General features: G+C 35.4%; 1 protein-coding gene across 1 annotated transcript in view; it reads right to left on the minus strand.

Annotated features, from left to right (window-relative positions):
• Positions 1-5,393: 5,393 nt before the first annotated feature.
• The window catches only part of LOC132544113 (glutaminyl-peptide cyclotransferase-like), a 30,769-nt gene continuing 14,032 nt past the window's right edge, over positions 5,394-22,130 (minus strand). The window contains exons 3-7 of the mRNA XM_060207680.1: positions 11,565-11,846; positions 8,965-9,123; positions 7,381-7,480; positions 6,786-6,920; positions 5,394-5,694 (exon numbers count right to left, since the gene is read on the minus strand). Of these exons, the coding sequence (XP_060063663.1) occupies positions 5,513-5,694; positions 6,786-6,920; positions 7,381-7,480; positions 8,965-9,123; positions 11,565-11,846 (858 nt within the window). The 3' untranslated portion in view covers positions 5,394-5,512. The remainder of the gene's footprint in view (positions 5,695-6,785; positions 6,921-7,380; positions 7,481-8,964; positions 9,124-11,564; positions 11,847-22,130) is intronic.

Genomic DNA, 22,130 nt, shown 5'->3' on the forward strand with positions numbered 1-22,130 from the left:
TTTGAAGAAGTTGATTGAAGATAAAGGGAAGTTTAATCAGATCAAGAGCAAAATGGATCGAAGAAGGGGAAAAGCCTACTTCCTATTTCTTGAATTTGGAAAATCGAAATTTCACTTCTAAAATAATTCCAAAATTACAAAAAGATAATGGTGATGTGATTTACAAACCTTAAATGAAGTTAGATTATTCTATGAAAATTTATACAGATTTAGAGAAGTTGATGCTTCAGGGTTGTGGAGTAGCAAAATTGAGTAACACAGAGTCTAAGAATCTGGAAGGTTTGATCACTAGAGAAGAGGCAGGTAAAGTTTTGAAAGATATGAACAATGATAAGAGTCCTGGATCAGATGGTTAAACCCCTGAATTTTTTAAGACCTTTTGGAAGTTTATAGGAGTATTTGTTGTTCGTTCAATAAATTATAGTTTTTCTGTTGGTCAACTTTCTATCACTCAGAGACATGTTATAATAACCTGTATTCCAAAGGGAGATAAACCACGTCATTTCTTAAAAAACTGGAGACCTATCTCTTTGTTTAAACACTTCCTACAAAATAGCTTCTGGAATAATTTCTCATAGGATAAAATCAGTTCTAGGAAAGCCTATAAATGAGGATCAGACAGGTTTCTTATCTGGGCGCTATTTTGGTGAAAATATTCGTACTCTTTATGACGTAATGGCCTATGCTGAAGACTTAGATATTCCTGGAATCCTCCTTTTGGTCAATTTGAAAACAGTTTTTGATTCTGTTTCATCGGATTTTATTGATAAAGTTCTTGATTATTTCAATTTTGAGCGGCATATTAGGAAATGGATTAAAATTTTTATTCTTTCCTTCCAGAATCGAACCTTCTCTGAGGCAATAATAAGTTTATTAAATTCATTACTGTTCGGATTTCTCTGGAATGTCATAGAATTAAAAAGGATGTCGTTATTCATTCAAAGCCATAAAGATGTGGGGGGGTGGGAGGGGGGGGGGCTAAAAATGATAGACGTAGGAGCTTTTATGGATTCTATTAAATTAGGATGGATTAGAAAAATCACTCAGTCATCAGGAAAATGGAAAGTTCTATTGAATTCTATTGTAGAGGTAAAACAATTGTTTCATTGTGGAAAGGAATATGTTAAGTCATGTAGTAACAATTGTAGCAATATATTCTGGAAAGATGTTTTTAAAAGTTGGGTTAGACTGAATAATTCCTCTCCTATCAGGAAAAGTAAGCCTGAGTTAATTTTAAAAAGCCCTTTATGGTACAACAATGACAATAAAGTGGGCAATAGATATGTCTTCTATCCAGTATGGTTTAATGCTGGTATATATACCATCAATGACCTAATTAAAAATTCTGATCATTTGACATTTTTCTCCTTTGATGAGTTTCTTCATAAATTTTTAATCAATACCAACTATTTACAGTATTATGGTTTGATTACAGCCGTCAAGTGTTTCTTGAGAAAACATGACTTCCATCCATTAGGACTATTTCAGCCTTTTATACCACTTCTATTTAAAACTTTTTATAAAAGTTAAAAAAGTGCCAAAGACTTTTACAATGCTATTATTAAACCAGTACCCAACCCTACTGGTATTCGGAAATGGAGTGATGACTTTGACTTTGATGATCAGAAATGGAAAAATATATTAATAATTTCGTTTACTATTACAAAAAGTTCTAAGCTACAGTGGTTTCAAGTAAGGATTATACATCACATTCTGGTTACGAACTCCTTTCTTTTCAATATTAATATAATACCTAGCCCTTTATGTACACTATGTAACATGGAAAGAGAAACTATCGTTCACTGTCTATGGGAGTGTATAGAGGTACAGACTCTATTGGAGAGATTTGAATCTCTTCTTGATATTCTTCTGATTCCTTTTTGGATAAACAAAGAAACATATTTATTTGGAATTATCCATCCTAATGCAAAACTGTAGATAACAAAATTTTAATTCTCATTAAACACTATGTTTATAAGTCAAGATGTCTACAAAAATCTTGTGATTTAAATGCTCTTTTGAATAAGATTTAGTATCATTTCCATGCTCAGAAGTAGGGCCTACAGCATTTCTATCAGAAACACTATTATGAAAACAAATTTTGAGAATAATTAGAAAAAATGGATGCCCATTTTGGAACTATAGTATGTATGCTAACAAGTCTGTTCCCAATGGCCATGGCCTTGACTTTACCAAACTGACTTTAAATTTATTGAATTTCCACAAAATTAGTGCTATTTTTATTTAATAATGATTATAACCTTCCCAATTCTCTCTCACTGTCTCTCTTTCTTTGTCTAGGATGTACAATGTTTCTTTATATATATATATATATATATGTGTGTGTATTCAGGAGTGAGTATATGTGTGTGAGGAAATAGGTAGGTCATAGGATTTTGTATTAGAGTATTTTGTTAAGTACATGTAAGTTTGCTATGTGAGTGTAAGTGGGTGTGAATGTTGATGAGTGAGTTTGTGTGCAGTAAGTAGTAGATACATGTGCATAATGATAAAGATGATGATGATGATGATGATGATGATGATGATGATGATGATGATGCATGTATATGTGTAATACATATTCAAGTCAGAGAACACAAGAACCTATTATCTTACTTGCAGTTAAGTATGTGATTGACACAATGAAAAAAAAAAAAACATGAGTATTAAGTCATACATGTATAATACTTCTTCCGTTGTCGTTATTGGACGTTTTTTGGTGATTCCTGGGCACCATTTCCTATATTTTTATGATTCCAATTCCAGAGAGACAAAATGAGTTTTTGTGAATTTTATATGCTCGAAAAAGCCAGTCAAGGACTCAAATACTTGAAAAATCTCTTCACTCACCATGTTGGGGTATACTGTTAAAAGTGTAATGTCACCAGACCAGGTGACAGGTCTGCTCATTATCAATAGTTTACGAGACATACATAACAAGAGGCACAGAGGGCCTGTATCGCTCACCTGGATCTTTATGACCAACTGTGCAATATCTGTGCATATGTTCCACAGTAGATGCTTAAAGCAATATGACAAATTACTCCATATGGGTTCTGTCCCTTAGTAGTCCAAAATAAGTCATGTTAATGGCCAAATATGGTGGGTTTTTGGTTAATCAGAAGAAGTTGATTAACTATTTTACCAAATCTAACCCCAATGACCTTAAATATCATTATGGGTCAAGCTACTTTTTCACACACTATGTGGGCAGCATCAAGGGAACCTTTTGGACAAATATTATGATCCTAAGCTTTTTGCTTAATCAGAAGTTGTTCAAAGGTTTACCACATCTGACCCCTGTGACCTTGACTATGGGGCAAGGTCATTTCTTTTTGCAAACTTTCTTTGACTTCATAAAAGAAACATAATGGCCAAATATAATGATTCTAGGCTTTTCTATATTTCATAAGAAATTGTTTGACCCCTGAGACCTTCAAGATTGGTCAAGATGATTATTTTTAGCAAACTTTATAGGACACCATAAGAGGAACATAGCAGCCTAATATAATGATTCTAGGCCTTCCTGTAATTGGGGAGAAGTCGCTTAACCCTTTCGGCACTGTAGGCGACTAAAGTTGACATGCAGACAGGCCGCCGTAGGCGTCTAAAGTCGACATGCAGACAGGCCATCGTAGGCGCCAAATATAATGATTCTAGGCCGCTATAGGCATAAGAAATGCAGACAGGCCGCTGTAGGCGACTTTGGTCGACAATTTTTATATCTTTATTATATATATTTTTATAATATTTGATGCTGAGCTGTACATTGTGAGAGATATTTGGCACCGAAAGGGTTAAAGGTTTTAACACATTTGACCTCTATGACCTTGAATATGTGTCAAGGTCATTTCTTTTTGCAAACTTTGTTGGGCTTCATCAGAGGAATCTTCCAGCCAAATATGATAACTCTACGCCTTTCGGTATTTCAGAAGAAGTTGTATATATGAAAAGTTGACGGACGCAGGATGGACGACAGACGCCGTGCTATGGCATAAACTCACTTGGCCCTTTGGGCCAGGTGAGTTAACAACAAACGCAATAAAGTTTTCAATATGTATTTTAAATACCTTTAATGACAAGAAAATACAGATCATAACAAAATATTGACAGATGTCTTTTATGGAGTTTATCATAGGATGGAATGATAAAAATGAACATGAGTTTGATTACTTTATATGTGATGATGTCTAATAAATACCCCACATTCTGAACATTTTATTAATAAGTTTTTAAGTATTCATCATTCACCTTCAACAAGAAATCTCGAGTGATCTTGACATCCGCCATCATATGATCTTCATTCTTTACAAGTCGGGTAATTTCTCATATCAACTACCCTTTCTATGTATTTGCTCTCAATTATATAAACATTTCCTGATGAATTACCCACATGGAAACATCCAGAAAGAGAGATTCAATTTTTATAATGACCAACAAACTTATTTTTCAAATAAGTCAAAAACTTGAACAACAACACAATATGATTCAAAGTCATTTCTTATCCAAAATGTTGTCAGGCTTCGTTCCAGGAAGCTTCTAACCAAATATTGATATTCCAGGCATTTTGGTAATTGATATGAAGTCATTTGAAGGTTTCAACTGACAACTGGGACCTTTAATTGGGGTCAAGGTAATTTTTTTTCCCAAAAAATTTGTCAGGCTTCATCCAAGGACCTATGAGGTAAATATTATGGCCTTGTGGTTAATCATAAAAAAGAACTCATTCTAAAGCAAATTTAATCCTGTGACCTTGAAAATGGGTTGCAAACTTTATTAGGCTTTCTCCAAGGACTCTCCCAGCTAAATATTTTTTTTGTATGGAAGGAGCCTTTAAGGTTTCGAAAAAACTGACCCTGATGACTTTGGATATAGTTCATATGGATCTAGATCATTTCTTTTTGCAAACTTTTTTGTGTTTCATCCAAGGAACTTTTCAGCTAAATGTCATGATTCAAAGTATTTCTGTTGTGTAGAAGAAGCTGTTTCCAGGGCTGGACAAGATTAAAATCAAGTGTCCATGTAACAGTAACTTACAGAAAAACAAGGAAATCTGAGCCCCATTGAAATATCGGATTTAGCTGTAAATTGTTAAAAAAAAACTTGGGAGTCATCTGTGCATGCATGGTATGTGAAAAACTCTTTGTTAACAAGAAAATCAATGCATGGTCAATAAACCTTTAAATAAATAATAAAACAAAACTGATTGAATGAGGTGTTGTATACAACAAAAATCATTGATCTCAGTTGAAAGTAGCGTTTAACTGTCTTCTTCTTTATGAATTCTGTTTATTGTCACATATCTAACGTGATGCTCTATCGGTCCTCCGGTACTTCAGTCTGGACATGAAATGTTTCAAAACTATCTGGAAAACATAACACAGATTATCACATGGCATCAATTTATTTATTTATAAATAAATGATTGAAGTAACAAATTATAAACTCCAAGGTTAGACAGGTTATACCCCCGCCGTACATAACAATCCCCAACAACTTCCTTATTCTCTTGTCACTTTTTCCTTCGACGACATCCGTTCAGGTTTGCATCCAGATGGAGAAAGTCCGCCACAAAAGTCCGAAAAATACGGTTAAAGTTTTCAGTGACTGCATAATCAATTGCCTTGGCATTGTCCGACATCCTGTGCCATACTTTTGGGAATGGATAAGAAATCAGATGCAGTATAGGAACACCTGGAAATATAAGATGGTTGAATAAACCATTTTCTCAAAACATTAAAATATCAGTCATTTGATAAGATAGGCTCTGACAGCATAGTTACACTTTTATTACTCATATTAATCTCTAAGTTAACTTAAAAATTACCCTAAAAAATGTTTCAAGTCAAATTTGTTTAAATCTTGCGAGGTGACTTTGAGAAGTAGAATTTTTTAAACTACTCTCGACATTCCCCATTCACAAGCCCTGTCCAACAATTGCTTTACAATTTCATACCTACAAAGTATTACTGCCTTTCCATAAGGAAGACATTTCAGTCCAAATTTTGTGAAAAACTGCCAATAAGTGCTTGTCATTTACATGCAGCATGCTTATGTTTCTCTATGGATGTTTAACCTCTCAATGAGCTCCAACCATGTGGGGACACTAACTTCATCTATACAAAATATTAATAATGCCCTAATTTCCGCTTCTATAACATGAAGTTCCATTCACTACTGGGTGTTTTTTTATCACTTCAGGTAAAGATCCCTTGATCCAAATAGAACAATTTTTCAAAGATTCATCTTCATTTCCCCTATTGGGACCAGTTCCCTAGCTCCCTAGGTGACCAGGTTCTACCTTAATACAGAATTCAGTCCCTCTTCTCATCAATTGCCCCTTAGGTCCTTCTGTCCTAAAGGGGGCCAAGCTGTTCATTTGGTCAAATTCCAATCTAGTCGACTATAGCAACATTTAACTGATAGCTGATGACAGATGGTATTTGATACAATACCAGGTAGTCTCAAGTTATACCAAGAGATTCAGAAGGACGTAAAATTTAGCTGAAAATTGGATGGAAGCCATATGCGGCACCATCATGTAAGCTTGTCGGTCTCTCAGACATTAGAATCTATAGACTCATGAAATGTCAAACCCTTATTAATTCTGAACTCACCACAACAACAGTGATTATTACGAATGCTTGAATTGATGCCACAACAACTTACTCTGGAAAGCTGAACACAGCTGTTATTTATTTATAACACACTAACATTTGAAAACAGATTTTAAAGAATAAACTACTACCTCTCCTGCATCAAACCATATTATCCATTTCATTTACCTCTCTCCTCAAAAGGCTTATGGTCATCTTCTATACCCCCTCCCATAAAACCACCGTATCTACTTGAGTGAAATAGCTTTTGGCGCCGACGTAGTCCTGTTGCATTCAAAAATTGTTTCTCTGTCAATGTTTCTTCTGAAATAAAGAAAGCATCACCACACATATACTGACGCTGGTTCATATTGTTGATACATTCAATAATATCACATGTGTACCAAACAAACTACTGTCTGGTGGACTAGAAGGACATCAAGATGTTTAGTGGGCCCCTGTCTCTGTTTCACCAGTTTTGCAGCTTACAAAGAAAATCTTAATTAGTTGTTTGAGTATCTTGTGGCAATTTTCATGTTTATTTCAAACTTAATAGTCCTTTTTTTTCTCATTTTCTAGGAAAAATAACATAATTCTAGGGCTCTTGATTATCTTGGGACTAGTAGACACACTTGGTCCCAGTGACCTTGAAAGTCAGTAAACGTTGCTTGATTGAACACACTTGATTGCACTAAATTTGCTACTGGACCAATATTGTGACTCTCTGCGTTTTGGCTGTTTCAGAAAGTCACCAACTCTCAAAAGATATTCAAAGCTAACTCACCAATTTTTACGAGGTATTCAAACAATTCTTCTGTTTGTGTGTAGAAACTTGAAAATGACACATCTGTTGATCCAATCAAATCAAGTAAGACAAATGCTGTCTGGAATAGAAAAACCAACATCAGTATATGTGAACACCAGGTAGAGGTTATCTCCCTTTATCTACCAATACCAGTTGAGAGAAACTCTTGATAGGGACCATGTCTGTACACATTATACCATTCTTTCATATATTTTATCATTAATTGTTCTTGGTACCAGATACTATTAATTTAATACTAATTAATTAAAGTTACTTCACAAGAAAATATCCTAGTTTGGTGTCTATAGCATGTTGGACATACACTGGACATCACCAAACAAACACAAAGAAATCAAAGGCTCACACAGATAAACTCCCCACCCATGGATCAAACAGTCAAGGGACTGGGTGACCTTTGACACTTAACAATGACCAATAAACTCTAATCAGGTGTAGATCTTGTTGGTATGATGCTATGGGGTGAATATTAAGCAAATCCGTGTAAAATATAAAATATTCAATATTTGTGTAGTATTTACGTCTGTTGATTTTCTGCTCACTCTTAATCCACCAATTCTTATATCTATCAACCATTTTAGTATATGTACGTTCCTTCAGCTGTACTTATCCATAAAACAAATGTCTGCGGAAAAGATTTTTTTGAAACACCATGGAAATTGTACCACACAAAAATACCTAATTTTACATGGTCTTGTACACAAGGTTATCAAAGATTAATGTATGTACATAAATACACACAAAGTGATTACTGTAAATGTCTTCCTCCTTACTGAAGTACCCTGGGTGAGGAACAGGACACATAGTGGACATCAACAAACTAGTGCCCTGGGTGAGGAACATGACACATAGTGGACATCAACAAACTAGTGCCCTGGGTGTGGAACAGGACACAGCAGTGGGCATCAACAAACTAGTGCCCTGGGTGAGGAACATGACACATAGTGGACATCAACAAACTAGTGCCCTGGGTGAGGAACATGACACATAGTGGACATCAACAAACTAGTGCCCTGGGTGAGGAACAGGACACAGCAGTGGACATCAACAAACTAGCGCCCTGGGTGTGGAACAGGACACATAGTGGACATCAACAAACTAGTGCCCTGGGTGTGGAACAGGACACATAGTGGACATCAACAAACTAGTGCCCTGGGTGAGGAACATGACACATAGTGGACATCAACAAACTAGTGCCCTGGGTGAGGAACAGGACACATAGTGGACATCAACAAACTAGTGCCCTGGGTGTGGAACAGGACACATAGTGGATATAACAAACTAGTGCCCTGGGTGTGGAACAGGACACATAGTGGACATCAACAAACTAGTGCCCTGGGTGTGGAACAGGACACAGCAGTGGACATCAACAAACTAGTGCCCTGGGTGAGGAACTGGACACATAGTGGATATAACAAGCTAGTGCCCTGGGTGAGGAACAGGACACATAGTCCACCAAACTTGACATCATTTTCTAGTTAAAGACAGACAGTGTGCAACCAAGACTTACACCACAAAAAGCAGTATTATTAAATTTATACTCACAATAGAAGATAAATAGCTCTTTTCATTAAATAAAGGGTGTGGTGTATTTGCCCATTTTTCAGCCAGATGTCGTGCTCCATACAATGAGTCATGGGCAGTCCATTCAAGGAAAGCTTCTTCGCCATCAAAAAACACAAGTTGAGGAGTGAGATTCTTTGCCTGTAACAAAATTCAGATTACCTTTATACAAATGTAAAACTTGTGTTGATGTGACAATGGTCCTGATGCTACACTAACCAATGCTTCCTGCAATCAACCAACTGTCATTATCAGTAAAATGGAGGAAGGGATCAGGAAAGCAAAATGAGATGAAGGCTCAGAGAGAATGGACATGGTGGGAAATTCTGTATAGAAGACTGACTAGGTCTGACACCGTGCAACTTTAATGTCAGGTTCAGTTTCTGCTGAGGTCAATGTATGACCTTCCCTCTCCAAAAACCTCTGTGGTTGGGGATTGAAAGAAGACATGTTGATAACAATGTCACTGCCAATGTTGTCCCTAGTTGAAAAGAAAAACGCCACATATATTTCATCATTCTGTTACACCAGCTTAACGTGCCTCATTCTCTAGATAGACTTTTTTTAAAACCACATATGATGCAGTGTATTTACAAAATGTCTTCAGCTTCTAAACTTTTGAGAAATTTATTTTCTTGGGAAAAATGGGAATATCGTTTTTAAAGTTATATTTACAAATTTGTGGAAACGTTCATAATGAGAGCTCATCATTTGTGGTTAAGTAAAAGAGATCACAGAGAATTCTTAGGTGTCCACCATTGTTGTCTTTATTGTTATTTAAAAGTTTGATCTTTTTCCTTTCTCTTCATTCCTCTGTTCCATCTCTTTAATTATATGAAATCACAAAATGTTCTAGCTTATATCTAACTGTCAAATCCAAGATGGTCACCTGTTAGCCTATTACTTTTTCTGACCAGGCTCAAATTCAGAAGACCACAACTAGGAACAAAGTGGAAACTGAAATATGAAATCAGAGAAAAAGAATCCAATGTCTCAGAGAAAATTAGCAATAACAAATTTTCATGGTCAAAGTCAAAAATGGCTGCCTTTCACCTATTTTGTTTTTCTGATCAGTCCTAAAATTGCAAAACAAGAGACAAAAAGTGAATTCCACATATGAAATTTGGGGAAAAACAATAACAACTTATGACTGTTGAAAAACTAAGATGGCCACCAGTCAGCTGTCTTGTTTGTGCAATCAGTCTCAAAAGAACTTTGCACAACAAAGAACCGAGGGGAACCGAAAATCTAGAAGGCTGGCTTCCTGTCATTTTGTTTTTCGGATCAGTCCAAAATAAAAGAATGCACAACTAGGTACCAAGATGAACCTTCATATGAAATTTGAAAGCAATCCTTCAAACACTTTTCAAGAAAACCATTACCTTACTCTAAAAATCCCTTGTTAAGTCAGGCACCGGTGTAAATTTGTTTACATAAGGTAATTAAATATGTTAGGGTCAGGATGATTATGGTTTCCTAATTATCAATGGATCAAACCACATCAACTGTTTCATCGTGGTAACCAGTAATCAATTGATCTTTCTGTAGAAATTTTTTTTTTTTTTAATCTGACCCCAAAAAAGTACCTGCGCACTATACCCGAGTGCGCACTATACCCACAAATTTACGGTACTCTAAAAATCCCAAATGACTGTCTTTTGGCCATTTTCTTTCTCTGATTGGTCCCAAACAATTTGTTTCTCTGATTGGTCCCAAACAATGTACAACTAGGTACCAAAGGGAATCTTCATATGAAATTTGAAAAGGATTCATTCAGTATTTAAAGAAATAGCTATAACAAGTATTGAGTGGACAAACACTGGAATTGTGGTCGAAGGGCAATTTGAATTTGATAATGATAATGTGCTGAAAAGATTTGCCATATTGCATCATCTTCCCATAAATGAAGGATGTCTCTATAAAGAATAAAAAAAAATCTTTTGTAGAACATTGGGTGACAGCACAACTAGGAACAAAGAAAAACTTAAATAGGAATTCTGAAAAAAAGATCCATCAAGTACTCCTCAAGAAAAAGTGATAGTAAATTAAACTGTCATTGTTTAATCCCAGAGGATGGACAGATACCCTGGTGTGATAATAGTTCACTTGGCACTTTGGACCAGCTCAGCTAAGCACTTGTACAGAATATCCCTATAAGCTACAATTTGTATAAAGATTATTTCCCATCAACTTGTCTCCTTTCCTTCAATCTGGGTATGAATTCATCAATATCTATCATAGTGACAGAAATTTCCCCAGCTGACAACGAAGGAGAATGTGGGAATGTGATTGTTTTTGTACAAATTATAAGTAAAATTCAAAGTTAAATGGCCATCAATCTACAAATGAAGTACACTTGATGTACATACACACATTATACAACTTTTATAACTAAGTTCTGTATCTGTTATAGAGTGAATGAGCAGATACATGGGTAGATATGATGGCCAGGAATCAAATAAATAAAGGTAGGATAAATATGACATCATTGGACGTCCATTCTATTCCTCCCATCCTGACCAAATATGTTGATTAAAGTTCTTGATAATTGACCAGCAGTGACCAGTCACATCTATACCAACCTTATTACTATTGCTGTTGGCGAGTAGACAGTTCAGCTGTCTGGCCACATCCAGTAAGATAGCACAAGGGACAGCTGAGTCTGTTGCTCCAAGAAATTGCTGACCTTTAGAAGAAGTGATATTTTTAGAATCATAATGTGCTGCCAGAATGAGTCTTTGGGGCTTGCTGATATCGTAGGTGCCAATGATATTTCTGAATGTCCTCATACCGTGGGGGGTCATATCCTCAAAAATGTCTTCCTCCACATACCATCCCATAGCCTCCAAAGTGGTCTTGATAAACTGCAGAGGAAAAACACAAATACCAGTTAGTACATATCTCTATACACACATGTCATTATCATCAAAACTAACACACTAGTTAGTACATATCTCTCTAGACACGTCATTATCATAGCACACATATCTCTACACACATGTCATTATCATCATACACAAAACTAACACATTAGTTAGTACATATCTCTCTACACATGTCGTTATCATCAAAAACTAACACACTAGTTAGTACATATCTCTCTACACACACGTCATTATCATCAAAACTAACACATTAGTTAGTACATATCTCTCTACACATGTCATTATCATCAAAACTAACACACTAGTTAGTACATATCTCTCTACACACGTCATTATCATCAAAACTAGAACACCAGTTAGTACATATCTCTACACACATGTCATTATCATCAAAACTAACACACTAGTTAGTACATATCTCTCTACACACGTCATTATCATCAAAACTAGAACACCAGTTAGTACATATCTCTACACACATGTCATTATCATCAAAACTAACACACTAGTTAGTTAGCACATATCTCTACACACATGTCATTATCATCAAAACTAACACACTAGTTAGTACATATCTCTACACACATGTCATTATCATCAAAACTAACACACTAGTTAGTACATATCTCTACACACATGTCATTATCATCAAAACTAACACACTAGTTAGCACATATCTCTCTACACACACGTCATTATCATCAAAACTAACACACTAGTTAGTACATATCTCTACACACATGTCATTATCATCAAAACTAACACACTAGTTAGTACATATCTCTACACACATGTCATTATCATCAAAACTAACACACTAGTTAGTACATATCTCTACACACATGTCATTATCATCAAAACTAACACACTAGTTAGTACATACTACACACGTCATTATCATCAAAACTAGAACACCAGTTAGTACATATCTCTACACACATGTCATTATCATCAAAACTAACACATACAACACACTCATTATCAACACACAGTTAGTACATATCTCTACACACATGTCATTATCATCAAAACTAACACACTAGTTAGTACATATCTCTCACACACGTCATTATCATCAAAACTAGAACACCAGTTAGTACATATCTCTACACACACGTCATTATCATCAAAACTAACACACTAGTTAGTACATATCTCTACACACATGTCATTATCATCAAAACTAACACACTAGTTAGCACATATCTCTACACACACGTCATTATCAACAAAACTAACACACTAGTTAGTACATATCTCTACACACACGTCATTATCATCAAAACTAACACACTAGTTAGTACATATCTCTACACACATGTCATTATCATCAAAACTAACACACTAGTTAGTACATATCTCTACACACACATGTCATTATCATCAAAACTAAAACACCAGTTAGTACATATCTCTCTACACACATGTCATTATCATCAAAACTAACACACTAGTTAGTATATATCTCTCTACACACATGTCATTGTCATCAAAACTAGAACACCAGTTAGTACATATCTCTACACACACATGTCATTATCATCAAAACTAAAACACCAGTTAGTACATATCTCTCTACACACATGTCATTATCATCAAAACTAACACACTAGTTAGTATATATCTCTCTACACACATGTCATTGTCATCAAAACACAAATAACAATCACACTCATCTTACATGTTCACCTGTAAATAACCATCACACATACCACACATGTTCACCCATAAATAACCATCACACATAACACACATGTTCACCCGTAAATAACCATCACACATACCACACATGTTCACCCATAAATAACCATCACACATAACACACATGTTCACCTGTAAATAACCATCACACATACCACACATGTTCACCCATAAATAACCATCACACATACCACACATGTTCACCCATAAATAACCATCACACATACCACACATGTTCACCTGTAAATAACCATCACACATACCACACATGTTCACCTGTAAATAACCATCACACATACCACACATGTTCACCCGTAAATAACCATCACACATACCACACATGTTCACCTGTAAATAACCATCACACATACCACACATGTTCACCCGTAAATAACCATCACACATACCACACATGTTCACCTGTAAATAACCATCACACATACCACACATGTTCACCCGTAAATAACCATCACACATACCACACATGTTCACCTGTAAATAACCATCACACATACCACACATGTTCACCCGTAAATAACCATCACACATACCACACATGTTCACCAGTAAATAACCATCACACATACCACACATGTTCACCTGTAAATAACCATCACACATACCACACATGTTCACCCATAAATAACCATCACACATAACACACATGTTCACCCTTAAATAACCATCACACATACCACACATGTTCTCCCATAAATAACCATCACACATACCACACATGTTCACCCATAAATAACCATCACACATACCACACATGTTCTCCCATAAATAACCATCACACATACCACACATGTTCACCTGTAAATAACCATCACACATAGCACACATGTTCACCCGTAAATAAACATCACACATACCACACATGTTCACCTGTAAATAACCATCACACATACCACACATGTTCACCTGTAAATAACCATCACACATACCACACATGTTCACCCGTAAATAACCATCACACATAACACACATGTTCACCCGTAAATAACCATCACACATACCACACGTTCTCCTATAAATAACCATCACACATACCACATATGTTCACCCATAAATAACCATCACACATACCACACATGTTCACCCGTAAATAACCATCACACATACCACACATGTTCACCTGTAAATAACCATCACACATACCACACATGTTCACCCATAAATAACCATCACACATAACACACATGTTCACCCTTAAATAACCATCACACATACCACACATGTTCACCTATAAATAACCATCACACATACCACACATGTTCACCTATAAATAACCATCACACATAACACACATGTTCACCTGTAAATAACCATCACACATAACACACATGTTCACCTGTAAATAACCATCACACATAACACACATGTTCACCCATAAATAACCATCACACATACCACACATGTTCACCCGTAAATAACCATCACACATACCACACATGTTCACCTGTAAATAAACATCACACATACCACACATGTTCACCTGTAAATAACCATCACACATACCACACATGTTCACCCATAAATAACCATCACACATACCACACATGTTCACCTGTAAATAACCATCACACATACCACACATACGTTCATTGGTGAATAACCATTACACATATCTTACATATGTTCTCATAGTAAAACTGAACAAGATAGAAGATGGACAGACAAAACACAAACAAAGTTACCCAGTTGTTCCTGGAGTGTTAATTATAAAGACAATGATCTTCTTTTCACAATGCATAACTAGAATAGAAGAGAATGGAGTGGGCAGAATCAGTAAGCAAGCAGAGCAAGGCATTGATTTTCTTAGGCAAACAGAAATCAATTAAAAAGTGACAATTCTCTACTTAATACACAGCAATGGTGGAAACTCTAATCTTCAATCACTTACACCTCACAACTGTTAATACTCACACCTAACAAATATCAACATTTACACCTCACAACTGTTAATACTCAAACCTAACAAATATCAACATTTACACCTCACAACTGTCAACATTTACACCTCACAAATGTTAACATCCACACCTCACAACTGTCAACATCCACACCTCACAACTGTTAACATCCACACCTCACAACTGTTAACATTCACACCTCACAACTGTTAATACTCACACCTCACAACTGTTAATACTCACACCTCACAACTGTTAACATCCACACCTCACAACTGTTAACATCCACACCTCACAACTGTTAACACTCACACCTCACAACTGTTAACATCCACACCTCACAACTGTTAATACTCACACCTCACAACTGTTAACATCCACACCTCACAACTGTTAATACTCACACCTCACAACTGTTAACATCCACACCTCACAACTGTTAATACTCACACCTCACAACTGTTAACATCCACACCTAACAACTGTTAACATCCACACCTCACAACTGTTAACATCCACACCTCACAACTGTTAACATTCACACCTAACAACTGTTAACATTCACACTTCACAGCGGATAACAGTCACGCCTTATAGCTGTTAACATTCACACTTCACAGCGGATAACAGTCACGCCTTATAGCTGTTAACATTCACACTTCACAGCGGATAACAGTCACGCCTTATAGCTGTTAAACTGTTAATGTACAACTGTAGATGATATCTTATCAATGTATAGTGAGTCTTTTAACTGGTGAATATAAACTATCTATAGCAAGCCTTTACACTGGTCAATCTATAGCTAGCCTTTTCACTGGTCAATCTATAGCTAGCCTTTACACTGGTCAATCTATAATTTATAGCAAGCCTTTATACTGGTCAATCTATAGCTAGCCTTTACACTGGTCAATCTATAGCTAGCCTTTATATTGGTCAATCTATAGCTAGCCTTTTCACTGGTCAATCTATAGCTAGCCTTTACACTGGTCAATCTATAATTTATAGCAAGCCTTTATACTGGTCAATCTATAGCTAGCCTTTACACTGGTCAATCTATAATTTATAGCAAGCCTTTATACTGGTCAATCTATAGCTAGCCTTTATATTGGTCAATCTATAATTTATAGCAAGCCTTTATACTGGTCAATCTATAGCTAGCCTTTTCACTGGTCAATCTATAGCTAGCCTTTACACTGGTCAATCTATAATTTATAGCAAGCCTTTATACTGGTCAATCTATAGCTAGCCTTTATATTGGTCAATCTATAATTTATAGCAAGCCTTTATACTGGTCAATCTATAGCTAGCCTTTATACTGGTCAATCTACAATCTATAGCTAGTCTTTACACCGGTCAATCTATAGCTAGCCTTTATATTGGTCAATCTATAATTTATAGCAAGCCTTTATACTGGTCAATCTACAATCTATAGCTAGCCTTTACACTGGTCAATCTATAATTTATAGCTAGCCTTTATACTGGTCAATCTATAGCTAGCCTTTATACTGGTCAATCTACAATCTATAGCTAGTCTTTACACCGGTCAATCTATAGCTAGTCTTTATACTGGTCAATCTATAGCTATCCTTTATACTGGTCAATCTACAATCTATAGCAAGCCTTTATACTGGTCAATCTACAATCTATAGTTAGTCTTATACTGGTCAATCTATAGCTAACCTTTATACTGGTCAATCTACAATCTATAGCTAGCCTTTATACTGGTCAATCTCTAATTTATAGCTAACCTTTACAATGGTCAATCTATAGCTAGCCTTTATATTGGTCAATCTACAATCTATAGCTAGCCTTTATATTGGTCAATCTATAATCTATAGCTACCCTTTATACTGGTCAATCTAGAGGTAGTCTTTATACTGGTCAATCTATAATCTATAGGTAGCCTTGATACTGGTCAATCTATAATCTATAGCTACCCTTTATACTGGTCAATCTAGAGGTAGTCTTTACACTGGTCAATCTATAATCTATAGATACCCTTTATACTCTGGTCAATCTACAATCTAGAGGTAGTCTTTACACCATTAAACAACAATCTATGGCTAGTTTCATTTTGTGGTGGTCAGTTGAATTTATACACAAAATTGTTTCTAAGGATTTTTTGTTCCTTTTTGTTGAATTTTGAAGAATAGAATTTAGAATAACAAAAAAAATGAACATGTGAAAAAAATCCTTGAATTGAAATTGAAATTCCGATAGCTTTTGACATTTGACAAAGTTAAAATGTTAAAATTCTTGAGGGTCAAATGGTCTTCATTCAAGATAATATTTTGACCCCAAAAATTTCTGCAAAAAAACTTGCAATTGATATATCTGGTAGACTTTTTACATCCTTGAACTTTAACATGGTTATGCGAGCTTGATCAATCATAAAACATTGTTCAGCTAATCTTTTCTATCTAGAAATCTCTCATTTAAACTACTTTAAATTTGACCTTTGCCCTTGACTTTAAATGAGATCTGTCTAATGATTCTACTTGGGTGTGCAGTTTAAATTGAAAGCAAACAGCATTCTTAATTCACTTATAATTGCATCTAAATTTTCAGCCGATCAATAAACAAAATTTGTGTCTGAAGATTTTTTTTTGGAGAAACGAGAAAATTAGATAGCACATTTTTAATTGCATGTAGAGGGAAGTTCACAAAAATAAAGATGAAACACTTTCATCACTGATTGAAAATCTTTAAAAATCACAGCACTATCAGCATTGGGAAGGTTACTGACAATTACTGCTGTGGCAACACAGTAGTCTCTGCGGATATGAACTTGTGAGAGCCTTCACTCACAGATACAGAAAAATGATTACTACTAGACACTTCCAACTTTTCACAAGACTCTAAAAATGCAGATGCCAACATCAATACACATACTTAGTATGGATGATTTACTGTAAAAATCAACGCAATTTGAGAGCAACAACTTTTCTTGAAACCCTATTTCTGTTGTCTTTTTCTTGCACATGATGTTCTATTTTCTTTGGGTGTCACATGCCCTCAGGACTTGAGCAAGTACAGATGTAATTGAAACTCCAACATATATATAGCATCATCCCAAGCCTTCAGTGTCTGAAACAATATCCCTGGTTTTTCTTTCTGGGAAATAATGATATTGGTTTAATCTGGTTGTAGGTTTTATTGGGTGATAGACTGCCTAGACAATCCTCAGATTTCCTATGAACTGGTTTGGATAATGATACAGAAAGCAATCAGCCAAAAAAAGGGATTGTAGAAACGTTAACACCAGCAAAGGCATCAATGTTATACACCGAACTGTCTGATCAAAGCTGTTCTAGTCTGGACATGTTTATTGTACCACCTATAGTGTTAATGATACAAGTGTGATTTAGATATTAGTTAGACAGAAACATTAGGTAATTAAGTTATTACTAGTACAATTCTTAGTTCTATCATGACCAACTTAACAACATCTGTGATCTTTAACATCTCTAGATCTGTGTAAATGTTTAATATCTCTAGATCTGTATAGATATTTAACATCTCTAGATCTGTGTAAATATTTAACATCTCTAGATCTGTATAGATATTTAACATCTCTAGGTCTGTATGAACATTTAACATCTCTAGATATGTGTAAATATTTAACATCTCTAGATCTGTATAGATATTTAACATCTCTAGATCTGTATAAACATTTAACATCTCTAGATATGTGTAAATATTTAACATCTCTAGATCTGTATAGATATTTAACATCTCTAGGTCTGTATGAACATTTAACATCTCTAGATATGTGTAAATATTTAACATCTCTAGATCTGTATAGATATTTAACATCTCTAGGTCTGTATGAACATTTAACATCTCTAGATATGTGTAAATATTTAACATCTCTAGATCTGTATAGATATTTAACATCTCTAGATCTGTATAAACATTTAACATCTCTAGATATGTGTAAATATTTAATATCTCTAGATCTGTATAGATATTTAACATCTCTAGGTCTGTGTAAATATTTAATCTATAGATCTGTGTAAATATTTAACATTGCTTGATCTGTGTAAACATTTAACATCTCTAAGTCTATGTAAATATTTAACATCTCTGGATATGTGTAAATAGTTAACATCTCTAGGACTGTTTGAATATTTAACATCTCTAGACACATCAACTATGGTTTACACAGATCTCATTGTACAACACCGTGCCACACCAACTATGGTTTACACAGATCTTATTGTACAACACCATGCCACACCAACTATGGTTTACACAGATCTTATTGTACAACACCACGCTACACCAACTATGGTTTACACAGATCTTATTGTACAACACCACGCTACACCAACTATGGTTTACACAGATCTTATTGTACAACACCACGCTACACCAACTATGGTTTACACAGATCTTATTGTACAACACCATGCTACTTCAACTATGGTTTTACACAGATCTTATTGTACAACACCATGCCACACCAACTATTGTTTACACAGATCTTATTGTACAACACCACGCTACACCAACTATGGTTTTACACAGATCATATTGTACAACACCACGCTACACCAACTATGGTTTTACACAGATCTTATTGTACAACACCATGCTACATCAACTATGGTTTACACAGATCTCATTGTACAACACCATGCTACACCAACTATGGTTTTACACAGATCATATTGTACAACACCACGCTACACCAACTATGGTTTACACAGATCTTATTGTACAACACCATGCTACTTCAACTATGGTTTTACACAGATCTTATTGTACAACACCATGCCACACCAACTATTGTTTACACAGATATTATTGTACAACACCACGCTACATCAACTACGGTTTACACAGATCATATTGTACAACACCATGCTACATCAACTATGGTTTACACAGATCATATTGTACAACACCATGCTACATCAACTATGGTTTACACAGACTATATTGTACAACACCACACTACATCAACTATGGTTTACACAGATCTTATTGTACAACACCACACTACATCAACTATGGTTTACACAGATCAAATTGTACAACACCACACTACATCAACTATGGTTTACACAGACTATATTGTACAACACCACACTACATCAACTATGGTTTACACAGATCTTATTGTACAACACCACGCTACACCAACTATGGTTTACACAGATCTTATTGTACAACACCACACTACATCAACTATGGTTTTACACAGATTTTATTGTACAACACCACGCTACATCAACTATGGTTTACACAGATCTTATTGTACAACACCACGCTACACCAACTATGGTTTACACAGATCTTATTGTACAACACCACGCTACACCAACTATGGTTTACACAGATCTTATTGTACAACACCACACTACATCAACTATGGTTTACACAGATCTTATTGTACAACACCACACTACATCAACTATGGTTTACACAGATCATATTGTACAACACCACACTACATCAACTATGGTTTACACAGATCATATTGTACAACACCATGCTACTTCAACTATGGTTTTACACAGATCTTATTGTACAACACCATGCTACATCAACTATTGTTTACACAGATATTATTGTACAACACCATGCTACATCAACTATGGTTTACACAGATATTATTGTACAACACCACGCTACATCAACTATGGTTTACACAGATTTTATTGTACAACACCACGCTACATCAACTATGGTTTACACAGATCATATTGTACAACACCACGCTACATCAACTATGGTTTACACAGATTTTATTGTACAACACCATGCTACTTCAACTATGGTTTTACACAGATCTTATTGTACAACACCATGCCACACCAACTATTGTTTACACAGATATTATTGTACAACACCACGCTACATCAACTATGGTTTACACAGATTTTATTGTACAACACCACGCTACACCAACTATGGTTTACACAGATTTTATTGTACAACACCATGCCACACCAACTATTGTTTACACAGATATTATTGTACAACACCACGCTACATCAACTACGGTTTACACAGATCATATTGTACAACACCATGCTACATCAACTATGGTTTACACAGATCATATTGTACAACACCATGCTACATCAACTATGGTTTACACAGATCTTATTGTACAACACCATGCTACATCAACTATTGTTTACACAGATCATATTGTACAACACCACACTACATCAACTATGGTTTACACAGATCATATTGTACAACACCATGCCACACCAACTATGGTTTACACAGATCTTATTGTACAACACCACGCTACACCAACTATGGTTTACACAGATCTTATTGTACAACACCACGCTACACCAACTATGGTTTACACAGATCTTATTGTACAACACCACACTACATCAACTATGGTTTACACAGATCTTATTGTACAACACCACACTACATCAACTATGGTTTACACAGATCAAATTGTACAACACCACACTACATCAACTATGGTTTACACAGACTATATTGTACAACACCACACTACATCAACTATGGTTTACACAGATCTTATTGTACAACACCACGCTACACCAACTATGGTTTACACAGATCTTATTGTACAACACCACACTACATCAACTATGGTTTACACAGATCTTATTGTACAACACCACGCTACATCAACTATGGTTTA

This window comes from Ylistrum balloti, unplaced genomic scaffold (assembly GCF_031769215.1).
Source record: "Ylistrum balloti isolate Yb309-2 unplaced genomic scaffold, AGI_CSIRO_Ybal_v1 Utg369782, whole genome shotgun sequence".
Lineage (NCBI taxonomy): Eukaryota > Metazoa > Mollusca > Bivalvia > Pectinida > Pectinidae > Ylistrum > Ylistrum balloti.